Source organism: Oncorhynchus clarkii, chromosome 20, assembly GCF_045791955.1.
Source record: "Oncorhynchus clarkii lewisi isolate Uvic-CL-2024 chromosome 20, UVic_Ocla_1.0, whole genome shotgun sequence".
Lineage (NCBI taxonomy): Eukaryota > Metazoa > Chordata > Actinopteri > Salmoniformes > Salmonidae > Oncorhynchus > Oncorhynchus clarkii.
In genome coordinates this window covers 8,491,315-8,506,490 of record NC_092166.1, presented here as the reverse complement: position 1 = coordinate 8,506,490, position 15,176 = coordinate 8,491,315, and the positions used below count along the sequence as shown (strand labels likewise).

Below are 15,176 nucleotides of genomic sequence, written 5' to 3'. Positions count from 1 at the left end.
CAGTTTGGTTATTGGGTAACAGTAGATCTATAGTGCCATCTAGAGGTTAAAATTGGGCATAGATACCAAGGCAATAACTGCTCTGCAAATTAACACTCCTCATTCACACAACTTTTGGCAAGGCCCGCAGGAAACAAACAAGTTTTACAGTTTAAAGTAATTGATTAGTCAAAAGTAAAATCAGTAGTACTGAACACATACCCATCTCATTAAATGCAATTTCACTTTTATCAGAGGTTGACAAAAAAAAAAAAAAAAAAAAATGAACACAGCAACATGTTTAATATAGCTATGCTTTATTTATATTTTACAGTAACCACAAATCTTTGGCTATGTTCAGGATAACATTCATCCAAAATGCAAGTCGTTGACATTGACCTGGTTGCCATCAATACCGTTCTGACACCTGTATAGCTGACACAACAGAAGCCCACTCTCACTACAAGATAGTTAGAGGTATTTTTGATATACCATTTTAGGAGGCCATGTAATATTACCATACAGCAGTTGCCTTTAATACTACATGCTCATGATTGTACTTGAAGCCTTACGATTAATTTGCACATTTCCTTTAAATGATGAAATACTACAATCAATGCTATGGTGCATTCCCTCCTTAATATATTATTTTTAGAGCCCCCATTGCTCTTTAAAAGCATTAACATCCACTTATTTATATCAACTACTTCAATTGGTTACTACTGCTGTTTTCCATTGAGTTTTATTAGAAAGAAAAAAGGAATTGTCAATCAAAGTGTAAATATTTCAAAAGAGAGAAGGCTTTGATCTAAAAAGGTATCTATAAACAGTCAACTTCTTTCCTACAGGTTAAAAATCCTAATGATGGATAGAAATTCTAAGCCAGATATGTTTAATCTCTTCTCGATTCAAAATGGAGCCATGTATGTACCGGAAAGCTTCCAATGAGATTCCTTTGAGCTTGAGTGGTGCAGCAGAAAGAAAATAAATGGCATCTTTTAAGGCTTCGTCAAGGCATCTATGTGGTAGACACAGTAAACGTGGTATGAACTAATGATACAGCCAACATCAACTATCAGCCACAAACAAGAAAGGAATAAGAACAGGGGGATGCTGAGGAGTATTTTTCCTCAACTGATACAGGAGTAGTAAAGGACAAGTTCACTAATTTTGTTTAAAAAAAAAAAAGCAAATTGACTTGTTTTTTTCCCCAAGGGGTGTTGCAGCGCCTTCAGCACCCCTACTTCCCACAGCTTTGAATAAAGAAAAGAGGGAAAAAAAAGAATGACAAATAGTTGGTTACATTACTATATGTAGGAAGAGCCTAACTGTGGAATGTGTGATAATCAACATTGAATAACATATTGATATACTGTTTTAAGAACAGTATTTATAATTCAGGTCTATGACTTTTAAGTCATTATCCAGTATACGGCCCAGGATACTTGGCAGTCTTCTGTTCATAACTCAATGTAGAAGTTAGTGACATCTTGTGTCTGTGTTAGTAACACATGACGGTGTGGTTGGTTTTTGGTCCATGCTGCAGTCAGAGCCGGAGAGAAGGAAGAGGATGAGAGAAGAGGTTGAGAGAGGTAGAAGTATAAGAAGACGGGTGTTTTAGGAGTGTAACTGTCAAAGAAGGATAAAGAATAAGAGGAACAGAAAGAGAAACAAACAGGGGTCTTAGTGCAGGATCTCCAGTAGGAGACGTTTGAAGTCTCCTCCACACTCAGAGCTCAGAGCTTCTTTCAGAGGAACATCATACTTCTCCAGGTACATCTCCTTAATGGTCTCCAGGTCAAACTGTTGGAAACAAACATTTACATGATATTCTGGTTCTATAATTATCCTCGTATGACATCGATATGTTCTTATTTAGAGGGCAAGTAGTAGTATTCGTGGGTTGCACCTGTCCGCACATTGTTATGAACATACGACCCATACTGGTGCCCAGTCATTCTGAACGAAAGACTTGAATGAAATGTCCTCAAATTTACTTTAGAGAGAGCTGGCCATTAGCTAGCAAAGTTTGTAAAATAAAAACTATTGCTAACGTTAGCTAGCTAAAATTCAGTGCAGTCCCCTCAATCTTAACTAGCTAAAGTTATACTGCATCTAAAGCCAATCTGGCGACATCACAATGATAAAGATTTCCCCCTTTGAAAATGTCATCGTGTTTCCAAGCCACAGTAATGCACTTTAGACTACATCATTCAGTTGGGCATTAGTCCTAAAACATTGAAAACAATATTGTGAAGAAACTTGCAACCCACGAAGAGAGCTAATAAAGTTAAATACGTTTCAAATTATTTGGCAAAACACATGGTCCAGAGTCACTCCCGTTGCGCAAGAAATAATTATAAAAACGGTGACAGTTTCATTATGGTAAACAAAATAAATTGTTGCTTTAGCAACAGAGTGATTCCTGAGCAAGGTCGCGTCATATGCTCAAGCAACAATTGTGGCACCACCCGCCATCATACGCCCTACACAATACTGTTAGGAAAACGAGGGGGGGGGGGGCATTGTCTAACAGGACAAAAGCTTTAGAAACACATTGGTGATACTAAACCCCTTAAAGAGTAATATTCTGTGTCTCATGCCTTGATGTCATACCTCTGAGCGACCAACGATGATGCGGATGAGCGTGTCTTCGTCAGTGCCCGCCCCTTTCATTGCGGCGTTCAGGCGACGGGCAAAATAGAGCTGAGGGTTTTTGGCACACCGCACTGTAGAGAAAGAGACGTGCATGCAGACACACAGATGAATACTTCCCTGTGTGCCTCACAGAGCACTGAGTTGGAGGGGCACTTAAGTCTAACTCCAGCATTGGGTTCAATGTCATAGCAACTCAAGTAAAAAAATAAATACAAAAAACAGGAAATGCCACAGTTCTGTTTACATTTGATGAATGAAAGTTTTTCCTAATTTTGGAGTCTACCCACTATGCTATAGTCTCATGAGGAAGCCATGATTACTCCTTCAGACACTTGAAGTAGTTTGCTTTATGTCACATTTACAACTAAGGGCAGTGAATGGTTTCACCCTCAGTCAGCTATATTGAACAAAAATATTAAAAACATAACATGAAACAATGTCACTGAGTTAGTTCATAAGAAAAATGTATTTAAATTGACAGATTTATTAGGCCCTAATCTATAGACTTCACATGACTGGAAGAGGCACAGTGTGTGGGTGTAGGCCCACCCACAGGGGAGCAAGGCCCAGCCAATCAGAATGAGTTTTCCCCACAAAAGGGCTTTCCTATCAACAAATATACTACTCAGTTTCATCAGCTGTCCAGGTGGCTGGTCTCAGGTGAAGCCGGATGTGGAGGTCCTGGGCTGGAGTGGTTACACATTTAGCTCGTTTTAGCAGACGCTCTTATCCAGAGCGACTTACATGAACAATTAGGGTTAAGTACCTTGTTCAAGGGCACGTCGACAGATTTTTCACCTAGTCAGGTCAGAGACTGAAACCAGCAACCTTTCCATTACTGACCCAACGCTTTTAAACCACTAGGCTACCTGCCGCCCCTACACATGGTCTGCAGTTGTGAGGCCGGTTGGACGTACTGCCAAATTCTCTAAAATGAGGTTTGAGGTGGCTTATGGTAGAGGGATGGATTATCTTGGCAAAGGAGAAATATTTGTGTGTTATGGAACATTTCTGGGATCTTTTATTTCAGCGCACAAAACCAACCCTTTACATGGCTTCTCAACAGTTTTTACCCCCAAGCCATAAGACTCCTGAACAGGTAATCAAATGGCTACCCGGACTATCTGCATTGTGTCCCACCTCCCACCCAACCCCTCTTTTACGCTACTGCTACTCTCCGTTTATCATATATGCATAGTCACTTTAACCATATGTACATACTACTTCAGCCTGACTAACCGGTGTCTGTATGTAGCCTCGCTACTTTATATAGCCTCGCTACTTTATATAGCCTGTCTTTTTACTGTTTTTATTTCTTTACTTACACATTGTTCACCTAATACCTTTTTTACACTATTGGCCTGCAAGTAAGCATTTCACTGTAAGGTCTACTACACCTGTTGTATTCAGCATTTCACTGTGAGGTCTACTACACCTGTTGTATTCAGCATTTCACTATAAGGTCTACTACACCTGTTGTATTCAGCATTTCACTGTAAGGTCTACTACACCTGTTGTATTCAGCATTTCACTGTAAGGTCTACTACACCTGTTGTATTCAGCATTTCACAGTAAGGTCTACTACACCTGTTGTATTCAGCATTTCACTGTAAGGTCTACTACACCTGTTGTATTCAGCATTTCACTGTAAGGTCTACTACACCTGTTGTATTCAGCGTTTCACTGTGAGGTCTACTACACCTGTTGTATTCAGGTCTACTACACCTGTTGTATTCAGCATTTCACTGTGAGGTCTACTACACCTGTTGTATTCAGGTCTACTACACCTGTTGTATTCAGCATTTCACTGTAAGGTCTACTACACCTGTTGTATTCAGCATTTCACTGTAAGGTCTACTACACCTGTTGTATTCAGCATTTCACAGTGAGGTCTACTACACCTGTTGTATTCAGCATTTCACAGTGAGGTCTACTACACCTGTTGTATTCAGCATTTCACTGAGGTCTACTACACCTGTTGTATTCAGGTCTACTACACCTGTTGTATTCAGGTCTACTACACCTGTTGTATTCAGCATTTCACTGTGAGGTGTACTACACCTGTTGTATTCAGCATTTCACTGTAAGGTCTACTACACCTGTTGTATTCAGGTCTACTACACCTGTTATATTCAGGTCTACTACACCTGTTATATTCAGCGTTTCACTGTGAGGTCTACTACACCTGTTGTATTCAGGTCTACTACACCTGTTGTATTCAGCATTTCACTGTAAGGTCTACTACACCTGTTGTATTCAGCATTTCACTGTAAGGTCTACTACACCTGTTGTATTCAGCATTTCACAGTGAGGTCTACTACACCTGTTGTATTCAGCATTTCACAGTGAGGTCTACTACACCTGTTGTATTCAGCATTTCACTGTGAGGTCTACTACACCTGTTGTATTCAGCATTTCACTGTGAGGTCTACTACACCTGTTGTATTCAGCATTTCACTGTGAGGTCTACTACACCTGTTGTATTCAGCATTTCACTGTGAGGTCTACTACACCTGTTGTATTCAGGTCTACTACACCTGTTGTATTCAGCGTTTCACTGTGAGGTCTACTACACCTGTTGTATTCAGGTCTACTACACCTGTTGTATTCAGCATTTCACTGTGAGGTCTACTACACATGTTGTATTCAGGTCTACTACACCTGTTGTATTCAGCATTTCACTGTGAGGTCTACTACACCTGTTGTATTCAGCATTTCACTGTAAGGTCTACTACACCTGTTGTATTCAGCATTTCACTGTAAGGTCTACTACACCTGTTGTATTCAGCATTTCACTGTGAGGTCTACTACACCTGTTGTATTCAGCATTTCACTGTGAGGTCTACTACACCTGTTGTATTCAGGTCTACTACACCTGTTGTATTCAACATTTCACTGTAAGGTCTACTACACCTGTTGTATTCAGCATTTCACAGTAAGGTCTACTACACCTGTTGTATTCAGGTCTACTACACCTGTTTTATTCAGCATTTCACTGTAAGGTCTACTACACCTGTTGTATTCAGCATTTCACTGTGAGGTGTACTACACCTGTTGTATTCAGCATTTCACTGTGAGGTGTACTACACCTGTTGTATTCAGCATTTCACTGTGAGGTGTACTACACCTGTTGTATTCAGCATTTCACTGTAAGGTCTACTACACCTGTTGTATTCAGCATTTCACTGTGAGGTCTACTACACCTGTTGTATTCAGCATTTCACTGTAAGGTCTACTACACCTGTTGTATTCAGCATTTCACTGTAAGGTCTACTACACCTGTTGTATTCAGCATTTCACTGTGAGGTCTACTACACCTGTTGTATTCAGCATTTCACTGTGAGGTCTACTACACCTGTTGTATTCAGCATTTCACTGTGAGGTGTACTACACCTGTTGTATTCAGCATTTCACTGTGAGGTGTACTACACCTGTTGTATTCAGCATTTCACTGTAAGGTCTACTACACCTGTTGTATTCAGCATTTCACTGTGAGGTCTACTACACCTGTTGTATTCAGCATTTCACTGTGAGGTCTACTACACCTGTTGTATTCAGCATTTCACTGTGAGGTCTACTACACCTGTTGTACTCAGCATTTCACTGTGAGGTCTACTACACCTGTTGTACTCAGCATTTCACTGTGAGGTCTACTACACCTGTTGTATTCAGCATTTCACTGTAAGGTTTACACCTGTTGTATTCAGCATTTCACTGTGAGGTCTACCTACACCTGTTGTATTCAGGTCTACCTACACCTGTTGTATTCAGGTCTACCTACACCTGTTGTATTCAGGTCTACCTACACCTGTTGTATTCAGGTCTACCTACACCTGTTGTATTCAGGTCTACCTACACCTGTTGTATTCAGGTCTACTACACCTGTTGTAAACTACTGAAAGAGCTGCTTCCTGTGCTTGGCCCTCCTATGTTGAACATAATAAACGGCTCTCTATCCACCGGATGTGTACCAAACTCACTAAAAGTGGCAGTAATAAAGCCTCTCTTGAAAAAGCCAAACCTTGACCCAGAAAATATAAAAAACTAAATCGGCCTATATCGAATCTTCCATTCCTCTCAAAACTTTTAGAAAAGGCTGTTGCGCAACAATTCACTGCCTTCCTGAAGACAAACAATGTATACGAAATGCTTCAGTCTGGTTTTAGACCCCATCATAGCACTGAGACGGCACTTGTGAAGGTGGTAAATGACATTTTAATGGCATCGGACCGAGGCTCTGCATCTGTCCTCGTGCTCCTAGACCTTAGTGCTGCTTTTGATACCATCGATCACCACATTCTTTTAGAGAGATTGGAAACCCAAATTGGTCTACACGGACAAGTTCTGGCCTGGTTTAGATCTTATCTGTCAGAAAGATATCAGTTTGTCTCTGTCAATAGTTTGTCCTCTGACAAATCAACTGTAAATTTCGGTGTTCCTCAAGGTTCCGTTTTAGGACCACTATTGTTTTCACTATATATTTTACCTCTTGGGGATGTTATTCGAAAACATAATGTTAACTTTCACTGCTATGCGGATGACACACAGCTGCACATTTCAATTAAACATGGTGAAGCCCCAAAATTGCCCTTGCTAGAAGAATGTGTTTCAGACATAAGGAAGTGGATGGCTGCAAACTTTCTACTTTTAAACTCGGACAAAACAGAGATGCTTGTTCTAGGTCCCAAGAAACAAAGAGATCTTCTGTTGAATCTGACAATTAATCTTAATGGTTGTACAGTCGTCTCAAATAAAACTGTGAAGGACCTCGGCGTTACTCTGGACCCTGATCTCTCTTTTGAAGAACATATCAAGACCATTTCAAGGACAGCTTTTTTCCATCTACGTAACATTGCAAAAATCAGAAACTTTCTGTCCAAAAATGATGCAGAAAAATTAATCCATGCTTTTGTCACTTCTAGGTTAGACTACTGCAACTACCCCCCCCCCTTGGGTTGTGCCGTGGCGGAGGTCTTTGTGGGCTATACTCAGCCTTGTCTCAGGATGGTAAGTTGGTGGTTGAAGATATCCCTCTAGTGGTGTGGGGGCTGTGCTTTGGCAAAGTGGGTGGGGTTATATCCTTCCTGTTTGGCCCTGTCCGGGGGTGTCCTCGGAGTGGGCCACAGTGTCTCCTGACCCCTCCTGTCTCAGCCTCCAGTATTTATGCTGCAGTAGTAGTTTATGTGTCGGGGGGCTAGGGTCAGTTTGTTATATCTGGAGTACTTCTCCTGTCCTATTCGGTGTCCTGTGTGAATCTAGGTGTGCGTTCTCTAATTCTCTCCTTCTCTCTTTCTCTCTCTCGGAGGACCTGAGCTCTAGGACCATGCCCCAGGACTACCTGACATGATGACTCCTTGCTGTCCCCAGTCCACCTGGCTGTGCTGCTGCTCCAGTTTCAACTGTTCTGCCTTAATATTATTCGACCATGCTGGTCATTTGAACATCTTGACCATGTTTTGTTATAATCTCCACCCGGCACAGCCAGAAGAGGACTGGCCACCCCACATAGCCTGGTTCCTCTCTAGGTTTCTTCCTATGTTTTGGCCTTTCTAGGGAGTTTTTCCTAGCCACCGTGCTTCTACACCTGCATTGCTTGCTGTTTGGGGTTTTAGGCTGGGTTTCTGTACAGCACTTTGAGATATCAGCTGATGTACGAAGGGCTATATAAATAAATTTGATTTGATTTGATTCAGGTCTACTACACCTGTTGTATTCAGGTCTACTACACCTGTTGTATTCAGCACACGTGACAAATAAACTTTGATTTGTGTTTATATTTTTGTTCAGTGTATTTAACTTACAGGTAGTTAGCAACCATGTAAAACATGGCCTTTAGAAATAACATACCCAGGGTGATGTAACACTCCTTTAAGGTCCCAGTGGCTTCGTTGTCAATGGCATCCAGGATCTCTGTCCCAGAGAGCTGAAGAGAACAAACAGGACAGTGAACACAGAATCAAGATGGTGATCCATTTGTCCATGTTCATACTGAGTACAAAACATAACCGACTACTGCCAGGCAATTTCCCCACGTACTTAGAAGTGCTTCCATTTAAATGGCAAATGGTTTTATTTCCTTCTTATTTTTAAAAAGTGGGGCAGTCCCACTCCTCATGCATCTGCTTATTGGATAGGACAGATGGAGGAAAGAGCAGTGGGACAGATATGCAGCAGTATGTGGGATGGAGGCAGCGGCTTACGCCACTGGACCAACCTAGTAATAACGGTTATTTTCTTACTGTTGACTATTATTGTCAATTCAGAGCATTGACAGAGTTAATGACCCCCCCAGTGGCAGGTGTCCTGTACATACTGTAAAGCAGGTGTACTGTACATACCTGCTCATAGATCTTGAAGGTGGCCTGAAGCTGCAGGTAGTTCCTGTGTGTCAAAATGTAACTGAAGGTGGACTCGTCCGTTCCAAAACGACCCTCTCCTGCCTGACATCCACAAACAAAGACCAGAAGACACTTCATCAAGGCCAGAATACACACACCAGCAGAAAGCACAGGGATACACAGTCTAAGTCAGTGCTTATAAAAAAATAAAAGGAATTCTGTCTCGAGATCCATTCACACAACTTGGATTTTTGCATAAATTACGCATTGATGTCAACGGCAGATTTACGCGAAAGAAATTAGTTACTCACGTTCCACAAGCGCTATTTGTTGAAATCTTCCCTTTACCTTCATACTGATTCCTAGAGCATCATGAGGGGTTGATAGACATAAAACAAGAGCCTGGTACCGTACATGGTGAGAGCTCACCTCAAACATAGCGGTCGCATCCTGCTCGGCCAGTCCCTCGTCCACCTCGAAGCCTTCATCTCGGTTAGCCTATCAGGGTATAGAGAAGAGGGTGTGGGGGTAAAGAGATGCAAAGGGAGAGCGAGGGGGACAAAGAAAGGATGGCGACAGACCGAGTAAGAGTGAAAGAGCAGGTCTGGGAAGAATCAACCTATCAAGCGAAGGTATGATGTAATGCCGCTTTGTTTTCCCAAACCAAAATGTCTTTTCCTGTTCCCCATTTACTTCTTTTAACTTTCATACCTAGCAGTCATTCTTATCCAAATTAATTTACATGGTCATTGTGACAGGATATGAGTCATGTACTTTTAGTGCAGGGGAAGTGGGAAGGGGGTGGGGAAAGAGTGGGCACAAGGCCCACAGACTGGCCTCCCAATGGGGAACACCTCCAGTTGATGTCGTGTCGCCTTGTCACGTGATCAATTGGTGCAAAGTGTATATTTGACACATGTACTTTAAGCATAGAATATCACCCTGGCTACCTGCAGAAGAGATATCAGGAGGTTCTTGACATCGCCACTGGTGTCATCCTCAATGTCAGCCACAAGGTCACGTTCGTTCACTGGAGGGTAAACAAATGGGTCTCACTGTAGAGGTCATTCCAGATGTACAGTACCAGCCAAAAGTTTTGAATTAGTAGGTGTCCAGGGTCTTTTTACATATTTACATCGTAGAATAGTGAAGATATCAAAACTATGAAGTAACATAAGGAATCATGTAGTAATCAACAAAGTGTTAATTTTTTATTTGAGATTCTTCAAAGTAGCCAACCTTTGCCTTAGCTTGGCACTCTCTCAACCAGCTTCATGAGGAATGGAATGCTTTTCAGTTAACAGGTATGCCTTGTTTAAAAGTTAATTTGTGGAATTTCTTTCCTTAATGCATTTGAGCCAATCCGTTGTGTTGTGACAAAGTAGGGATAGCATGCAGAAGATAGCCCTATTTCTTAAAAGACTAAGTCCATATTATGTCAAGAACAGCTAAAATAAGCAAATAGAAACAGTCCATCATTACTTTAAGACATGAAGGTCAGTCAATACTGAATTTAAAACTTTGAGTGCAGTCGCAAAAACCATAATCCGCTAAGAAACTGGCTCTCATGAGGGCCGCCACAGGACAGGAAGACGGTTACCACTGCGGCAGAGGATAAGTTCATTAGAGTTACCAGCCTCAGAAATTGCAGGCCAATAAAATGCTTCAGAGTTGAAGTAACAGACACGTCAACTGTTCAGAGGAGACTGTGTGAATCAGGCCTTCATGGTCAAATTGCTGCAAAGAAACCACTACTAAAGGACACCAATAAGAAGATAATTGCTTGGGCCAAGAAGCACACGCAATTGACATTAGACCGGTAGAAAGCTGTCCTTTGGTCTGATGAGTCCAAATTTGAGATTTTCCCACCGTGTCTTTGAGAGACGCAGAGTAGGTGAAAGGATGATCTCCGCATGTGTGGTTCCCACCGTGAAGCATGGAGGTGGTGTGATGGTGCTTTGCTGGTGACACGGTCTGATTTATTTAGAATTCAAGGCACACTTAACCAGCATGGCAACCACAGCAATATGCCAGCCCATCTGGTGTGTGCTTAGTGGGACTATCATTTGTAAAAGGACAATGACCCAACACACCTCCAGGCTGTGTAAGGGCTATTTGACCAAGGAGAGTGATGGAGTGCTGCATCAGATGACCTTGCCTCCACAGTCAGACAACCCAATTGAGATGGTTGGGGATGAGAGGACAGCAGAGTGAAGGAAAAGCAGCCAACAAGTGCTCAGCATATGTGGGAACTCCTTCAAGACGGTTGGAAAATCATTCCAGGTGAAGCTCGTTGAGAGAATGCCAATAATGTGCAAAACTGTCATTAAGGCAAAGGGTGTCTACTTTGAAGAATCTAAAATATATTAGGATTTGTTTGACACTTTTTTGGTTACTACATGATTCCATAGTTTACGTCTTCACTATTACTCTACAATGTAGAAAGTAAAAATAAAGAAAAACACCATTTCAGATGTGTTAGGAAAACAAAGTAGCAACAAATGAAGACAAAAGTTCACAAAACCAAATAATGGGATGTCAAAACGCAATACTATGAAAGGACAGCAATTTGAGAAGAATGAATTCAATATCACAACAGCATGGAATGTATCAATAATTCCCTTGACAGACATTGGGTCAGCATATTTTTTTTAAGGGGGTAAACAGTGTCACGTTTCAACGACAGTTTTGGAGATTTCCCAAAAGCTTCAACATTACTCTAAAATGAATTTATGATGTCATGTCTAAATCTCCACCAGCGAACGAGAGAGGAAAACGTGACTGATTCCACTGCGATTCATCCTAGTGACTCACATAACAAAATACAAGAGCACTGGTTGCGTGTGGGTTGACTGACCATATTCTGGACCATCAAATATATTATGAAGTCCTGGCTAAAAATACTTACCCTGGGCATACGCCTCCTGGCAAGTCAGGATCTCCTGTTGGGAGAGAGTCAGGGAATAACAAGAGTCATTCTGCTTTAGCATTTCTGTTTCCATTCACTAAATAATAATCATATTTTGTACCTTTTTTTATTTAAGTCAGTTGAGAATTTTTATTTTATTTGCAATGACGGCCTAGGAACAGTGGGTTAACTGCCTGTTCAGGGGCAGCTTGGGGGTTTGAACTTGCAACCTTCCGGTTACTAGTCCAACGCTCTAACCACTAGGCTACCGATCTGTTGGAACAGTATTGTGACAGGTAAAATGGATCTGCTGAACAGCATTGTTTGTCATTATCGTGCGAGTACATTCCTGCAGAGTGCAGATTTGACAGTCCAAATCAATGCTAGTTGGGCCAATACACCCATACCCGATAAGCCTTTAGTCAAGAATAATTCATCTTCTGCACATCCTACCATCCCAGTGGTTAATTGCTATATTGTAATTACTTTGCCACCATGGCCTATTTATTGCCTTACCTCTTATCCTACCTCATTTTCACATGCAGTGTATACTGTATTATTGATTGTATGTTTGTTTATTCCATGTGTATTCTGTGTTGTGTGTGTCGAACTGCTATGCTTTATCTTGGCCAGGTCGCAGTTGCAAATAAGAACTTGTTCCCAACTAGGCTACCTGGTTAAATAAAGGTGAAATAAAATAAAGGACATCCAATTGGCTTAATGGTCCAGTAACAACATACCTGATTGGTGCTGGTACACAGGATCTCCACCAGAACGGCCTCGTCGGTGCCCGCCCCTTTCATGGCCTTCCTCAGCTCCTTGGCAGAGTAGCTGTGGGGCGGATCTAGCATAGCCACAATGGCCATCTCAAAACTACCAGTCAGCTCCTTCTTCAACACCTCCTCCAACTCCTTAGTATGGACAATACATAGAACAGATGGTTCTCAAAAGTCTTTCCTCATGAAAACCCTGTGGTATAGTGGTAACACACCTGCTGCTGTCACATGTCTGCCTCCCCACCAAAGACCAAGGGTTCAATCCCTGTATTCTCATGTCTAAAGTATACATTTATAAAAAGGACAGTGAAATTCCACTCTCATTTAAACAAGAGTGAAATTCCACTCTCATTTAAACAAGTTCTGACCTCGATTCCTATATAAAAAAAAAATCATATTTCAAGGAGGCAAGCAAAGCAGAATATAGAAATCGAGGAGAGGGGAAATTCTGTACAATGGCATTAGCCATTTGTTTTTTTTATACACATGTTAGTATTTCCATCACTCATTCCGCGTGCTAACTCGTCATTCAGGACAGCCATCTTGTGATCCAAAAAGTATTTCTCCCCTACAACTCAAATGAAACAAACAGTTGGGACTCTGCATTTCACATAAAAATGGTCTTAATGCGTTGACCTCCCGAGTCTACAAATGAGAAACGACTCACGTCGTCATACTTCTCGAAGTATGCGTGCTTGATTTCCAAGCGCTGTGCTGATGAACGATTGGCCAGAATCTCAATGATGGCCTCCTCATCCGTCCCTGTGGTGAGGAATCAGAAAGACACTTAAAAACAATAATAGTTACAAACAGTTGATCCGTGAATGCTCAAAACTAGCCATTGATGGAGTGTCAATAAATAAAATGTATATTGTCCTATTATCATTGTATAATCCGTTGATCGCTACATCGCTGCATAATTGACTCATATTTGTGGATACAGTGATCAGGTCACTTTATTTCTAATCAGATGGATGATGTCATGCATCTGATGTGCAAGAAAAAAAAACACATCCATGACCCTATGCAAGGGACTACAGACACTAATGACAAGTTCCTGTACTAATCCTCAGTACTGCTGGTCTACATTCTGCCCCTTCTAATCAGGAACTGATTCAGACCTAGACGTCGCTCTGGCCAATCACTGACATGGATTAATCAATTCCTTAGGGACACAAGAAAAACGATCCGTACTATCGACCTCAAGGCTCGGATTTGAGAATCCTATAGCCTTCGGCCTAAACTAATGCTTGAATGGAATACACTTACCCAAACCTTTGCAGGATTTGCGAATGGCCTTGATATCAGCCACAACATCGAAATCATCATAGGGGGTAATAGTTGGCTATGGGAAAACATTCAGAATCAGGACATCCAATGACACTAATATAACATACAAAAATATGCTCTCCCATGATATCATATCTGTCTCAAATAACCATAGGTCTATGCCACATAATTCATCCTAAAAATGAAAGTCTTTTCGGTATAGATCATGCGAGAGAGACTCTTCCTTCATGGTTGAGTACAGTAGACTAGATTCCCCTCCGTTCCTAGTCTAGCAAAAGGGTGCAGTCTCTGTGCGCTGAGTCATGGGGCAATTGCATATTGCTACAAAGCTACTTAGGCGCCAGCCTCCCTCCCTCTTCATCGCTCAGCCTCCCCAAAGACAATGCAACGGTATTGATCATTGAGTGGGGGGAATTTCTGAGAAATTCCAGAGAGAAGCAGCCTACTCAAGCTGCCACGCTCCTAACACGCATTTGATATACAGTCGGGTTGACGTATGAATGGTCCTTCTGCATAGCCTACGTTTATAACAGGCTATGATAAACAGCAAGCTATTTAATGGATAAATTATGCTCCACGCATACACAAATCATATATGAAAGCTAACCATTTACATAGATTTTCTAAAAACGGACATTTTAAAAGCTTTAAAATGATTTGATAAACAATAGCAGTGTGATGGGCCATTTAGCTGAATTGTTCTTAGACTCTAACAGAATATAAATAACTATATTTTTGACATGTAGATTGATTCAGTCGAGTGGTACCAAGACGCATTTAAAATGAGCGTTTATTTTCGTTTACTTTCCGGCTACACTGTACAGTAGCATCAAATAGGCTACTAGGCATAGAAAGTCAACAAAAGCTGATAACGCACTTAAAAATAAAATTGTCCAAAAACGTGACACTCACTTGGACGTTGCCCATGTTGCAGCTCTTGTTTTCAATCCAGCGAAGATGATGTACAGTGTCGGGTCAGTCAACGTCCTCCTCGCTAGTCACCCTTTAAGAAGTCGATTCTGCACACGAAGGTCCAGCCCTGCCAGCATAGCTGACGTCACCAGCCTTTATCAATTTGGCAGGCTAATTACGACACTGCTGAAAGCGTTTAGTGATCATCCTATCTAGCTACTTAATTTGAATCATTTCGGTTTGTGTACTATGTTTTAGTGAATTAAAACCATTGATTTAAACTGTATAACGTAAGAAGTATAGGCTACTACTTTT

At 41.4% G+C, this 15,176-nt stretch overlaps 1 protein-coding gene across 1 annotated transcript; it reads right to left on the bottom strand.

The window, feature by feature from the left end:
- Positions 1–279: 279 nt before the first annotated feature.
- Positions 280–14,990, bottom strand: LOC139375833 (annexin A13-like). Its single transcript, XM_071117733.1, has 11 exons — positions 14,862–14,990; positions 13,929–14,004; positions 13,327–13,421; positions 12,624–12,794; positions 11,884–11,917; positions 9,926–10,005; positions 9,405–9,473; positions 8,976–9,077; positions 8,485–8,560; positions 2,596–2,708; positions 280–1,782 (listed from the first exon to the last, which is right to left on the bottom strand). Exons 1-11 carry the CDS (start codon positions 14,874–14,876, stop codon positions 1,663–1,665), a joined length of 951 nt encoding a protein of 316 aa, XP_070973834.1. The 5' UTR covers positions 14,877–14,990; the 3' UTR covers positions 280–1,662.
- Between the last annotated feature and the right edge of the window lie 186 nt (positions 14,991–15,176).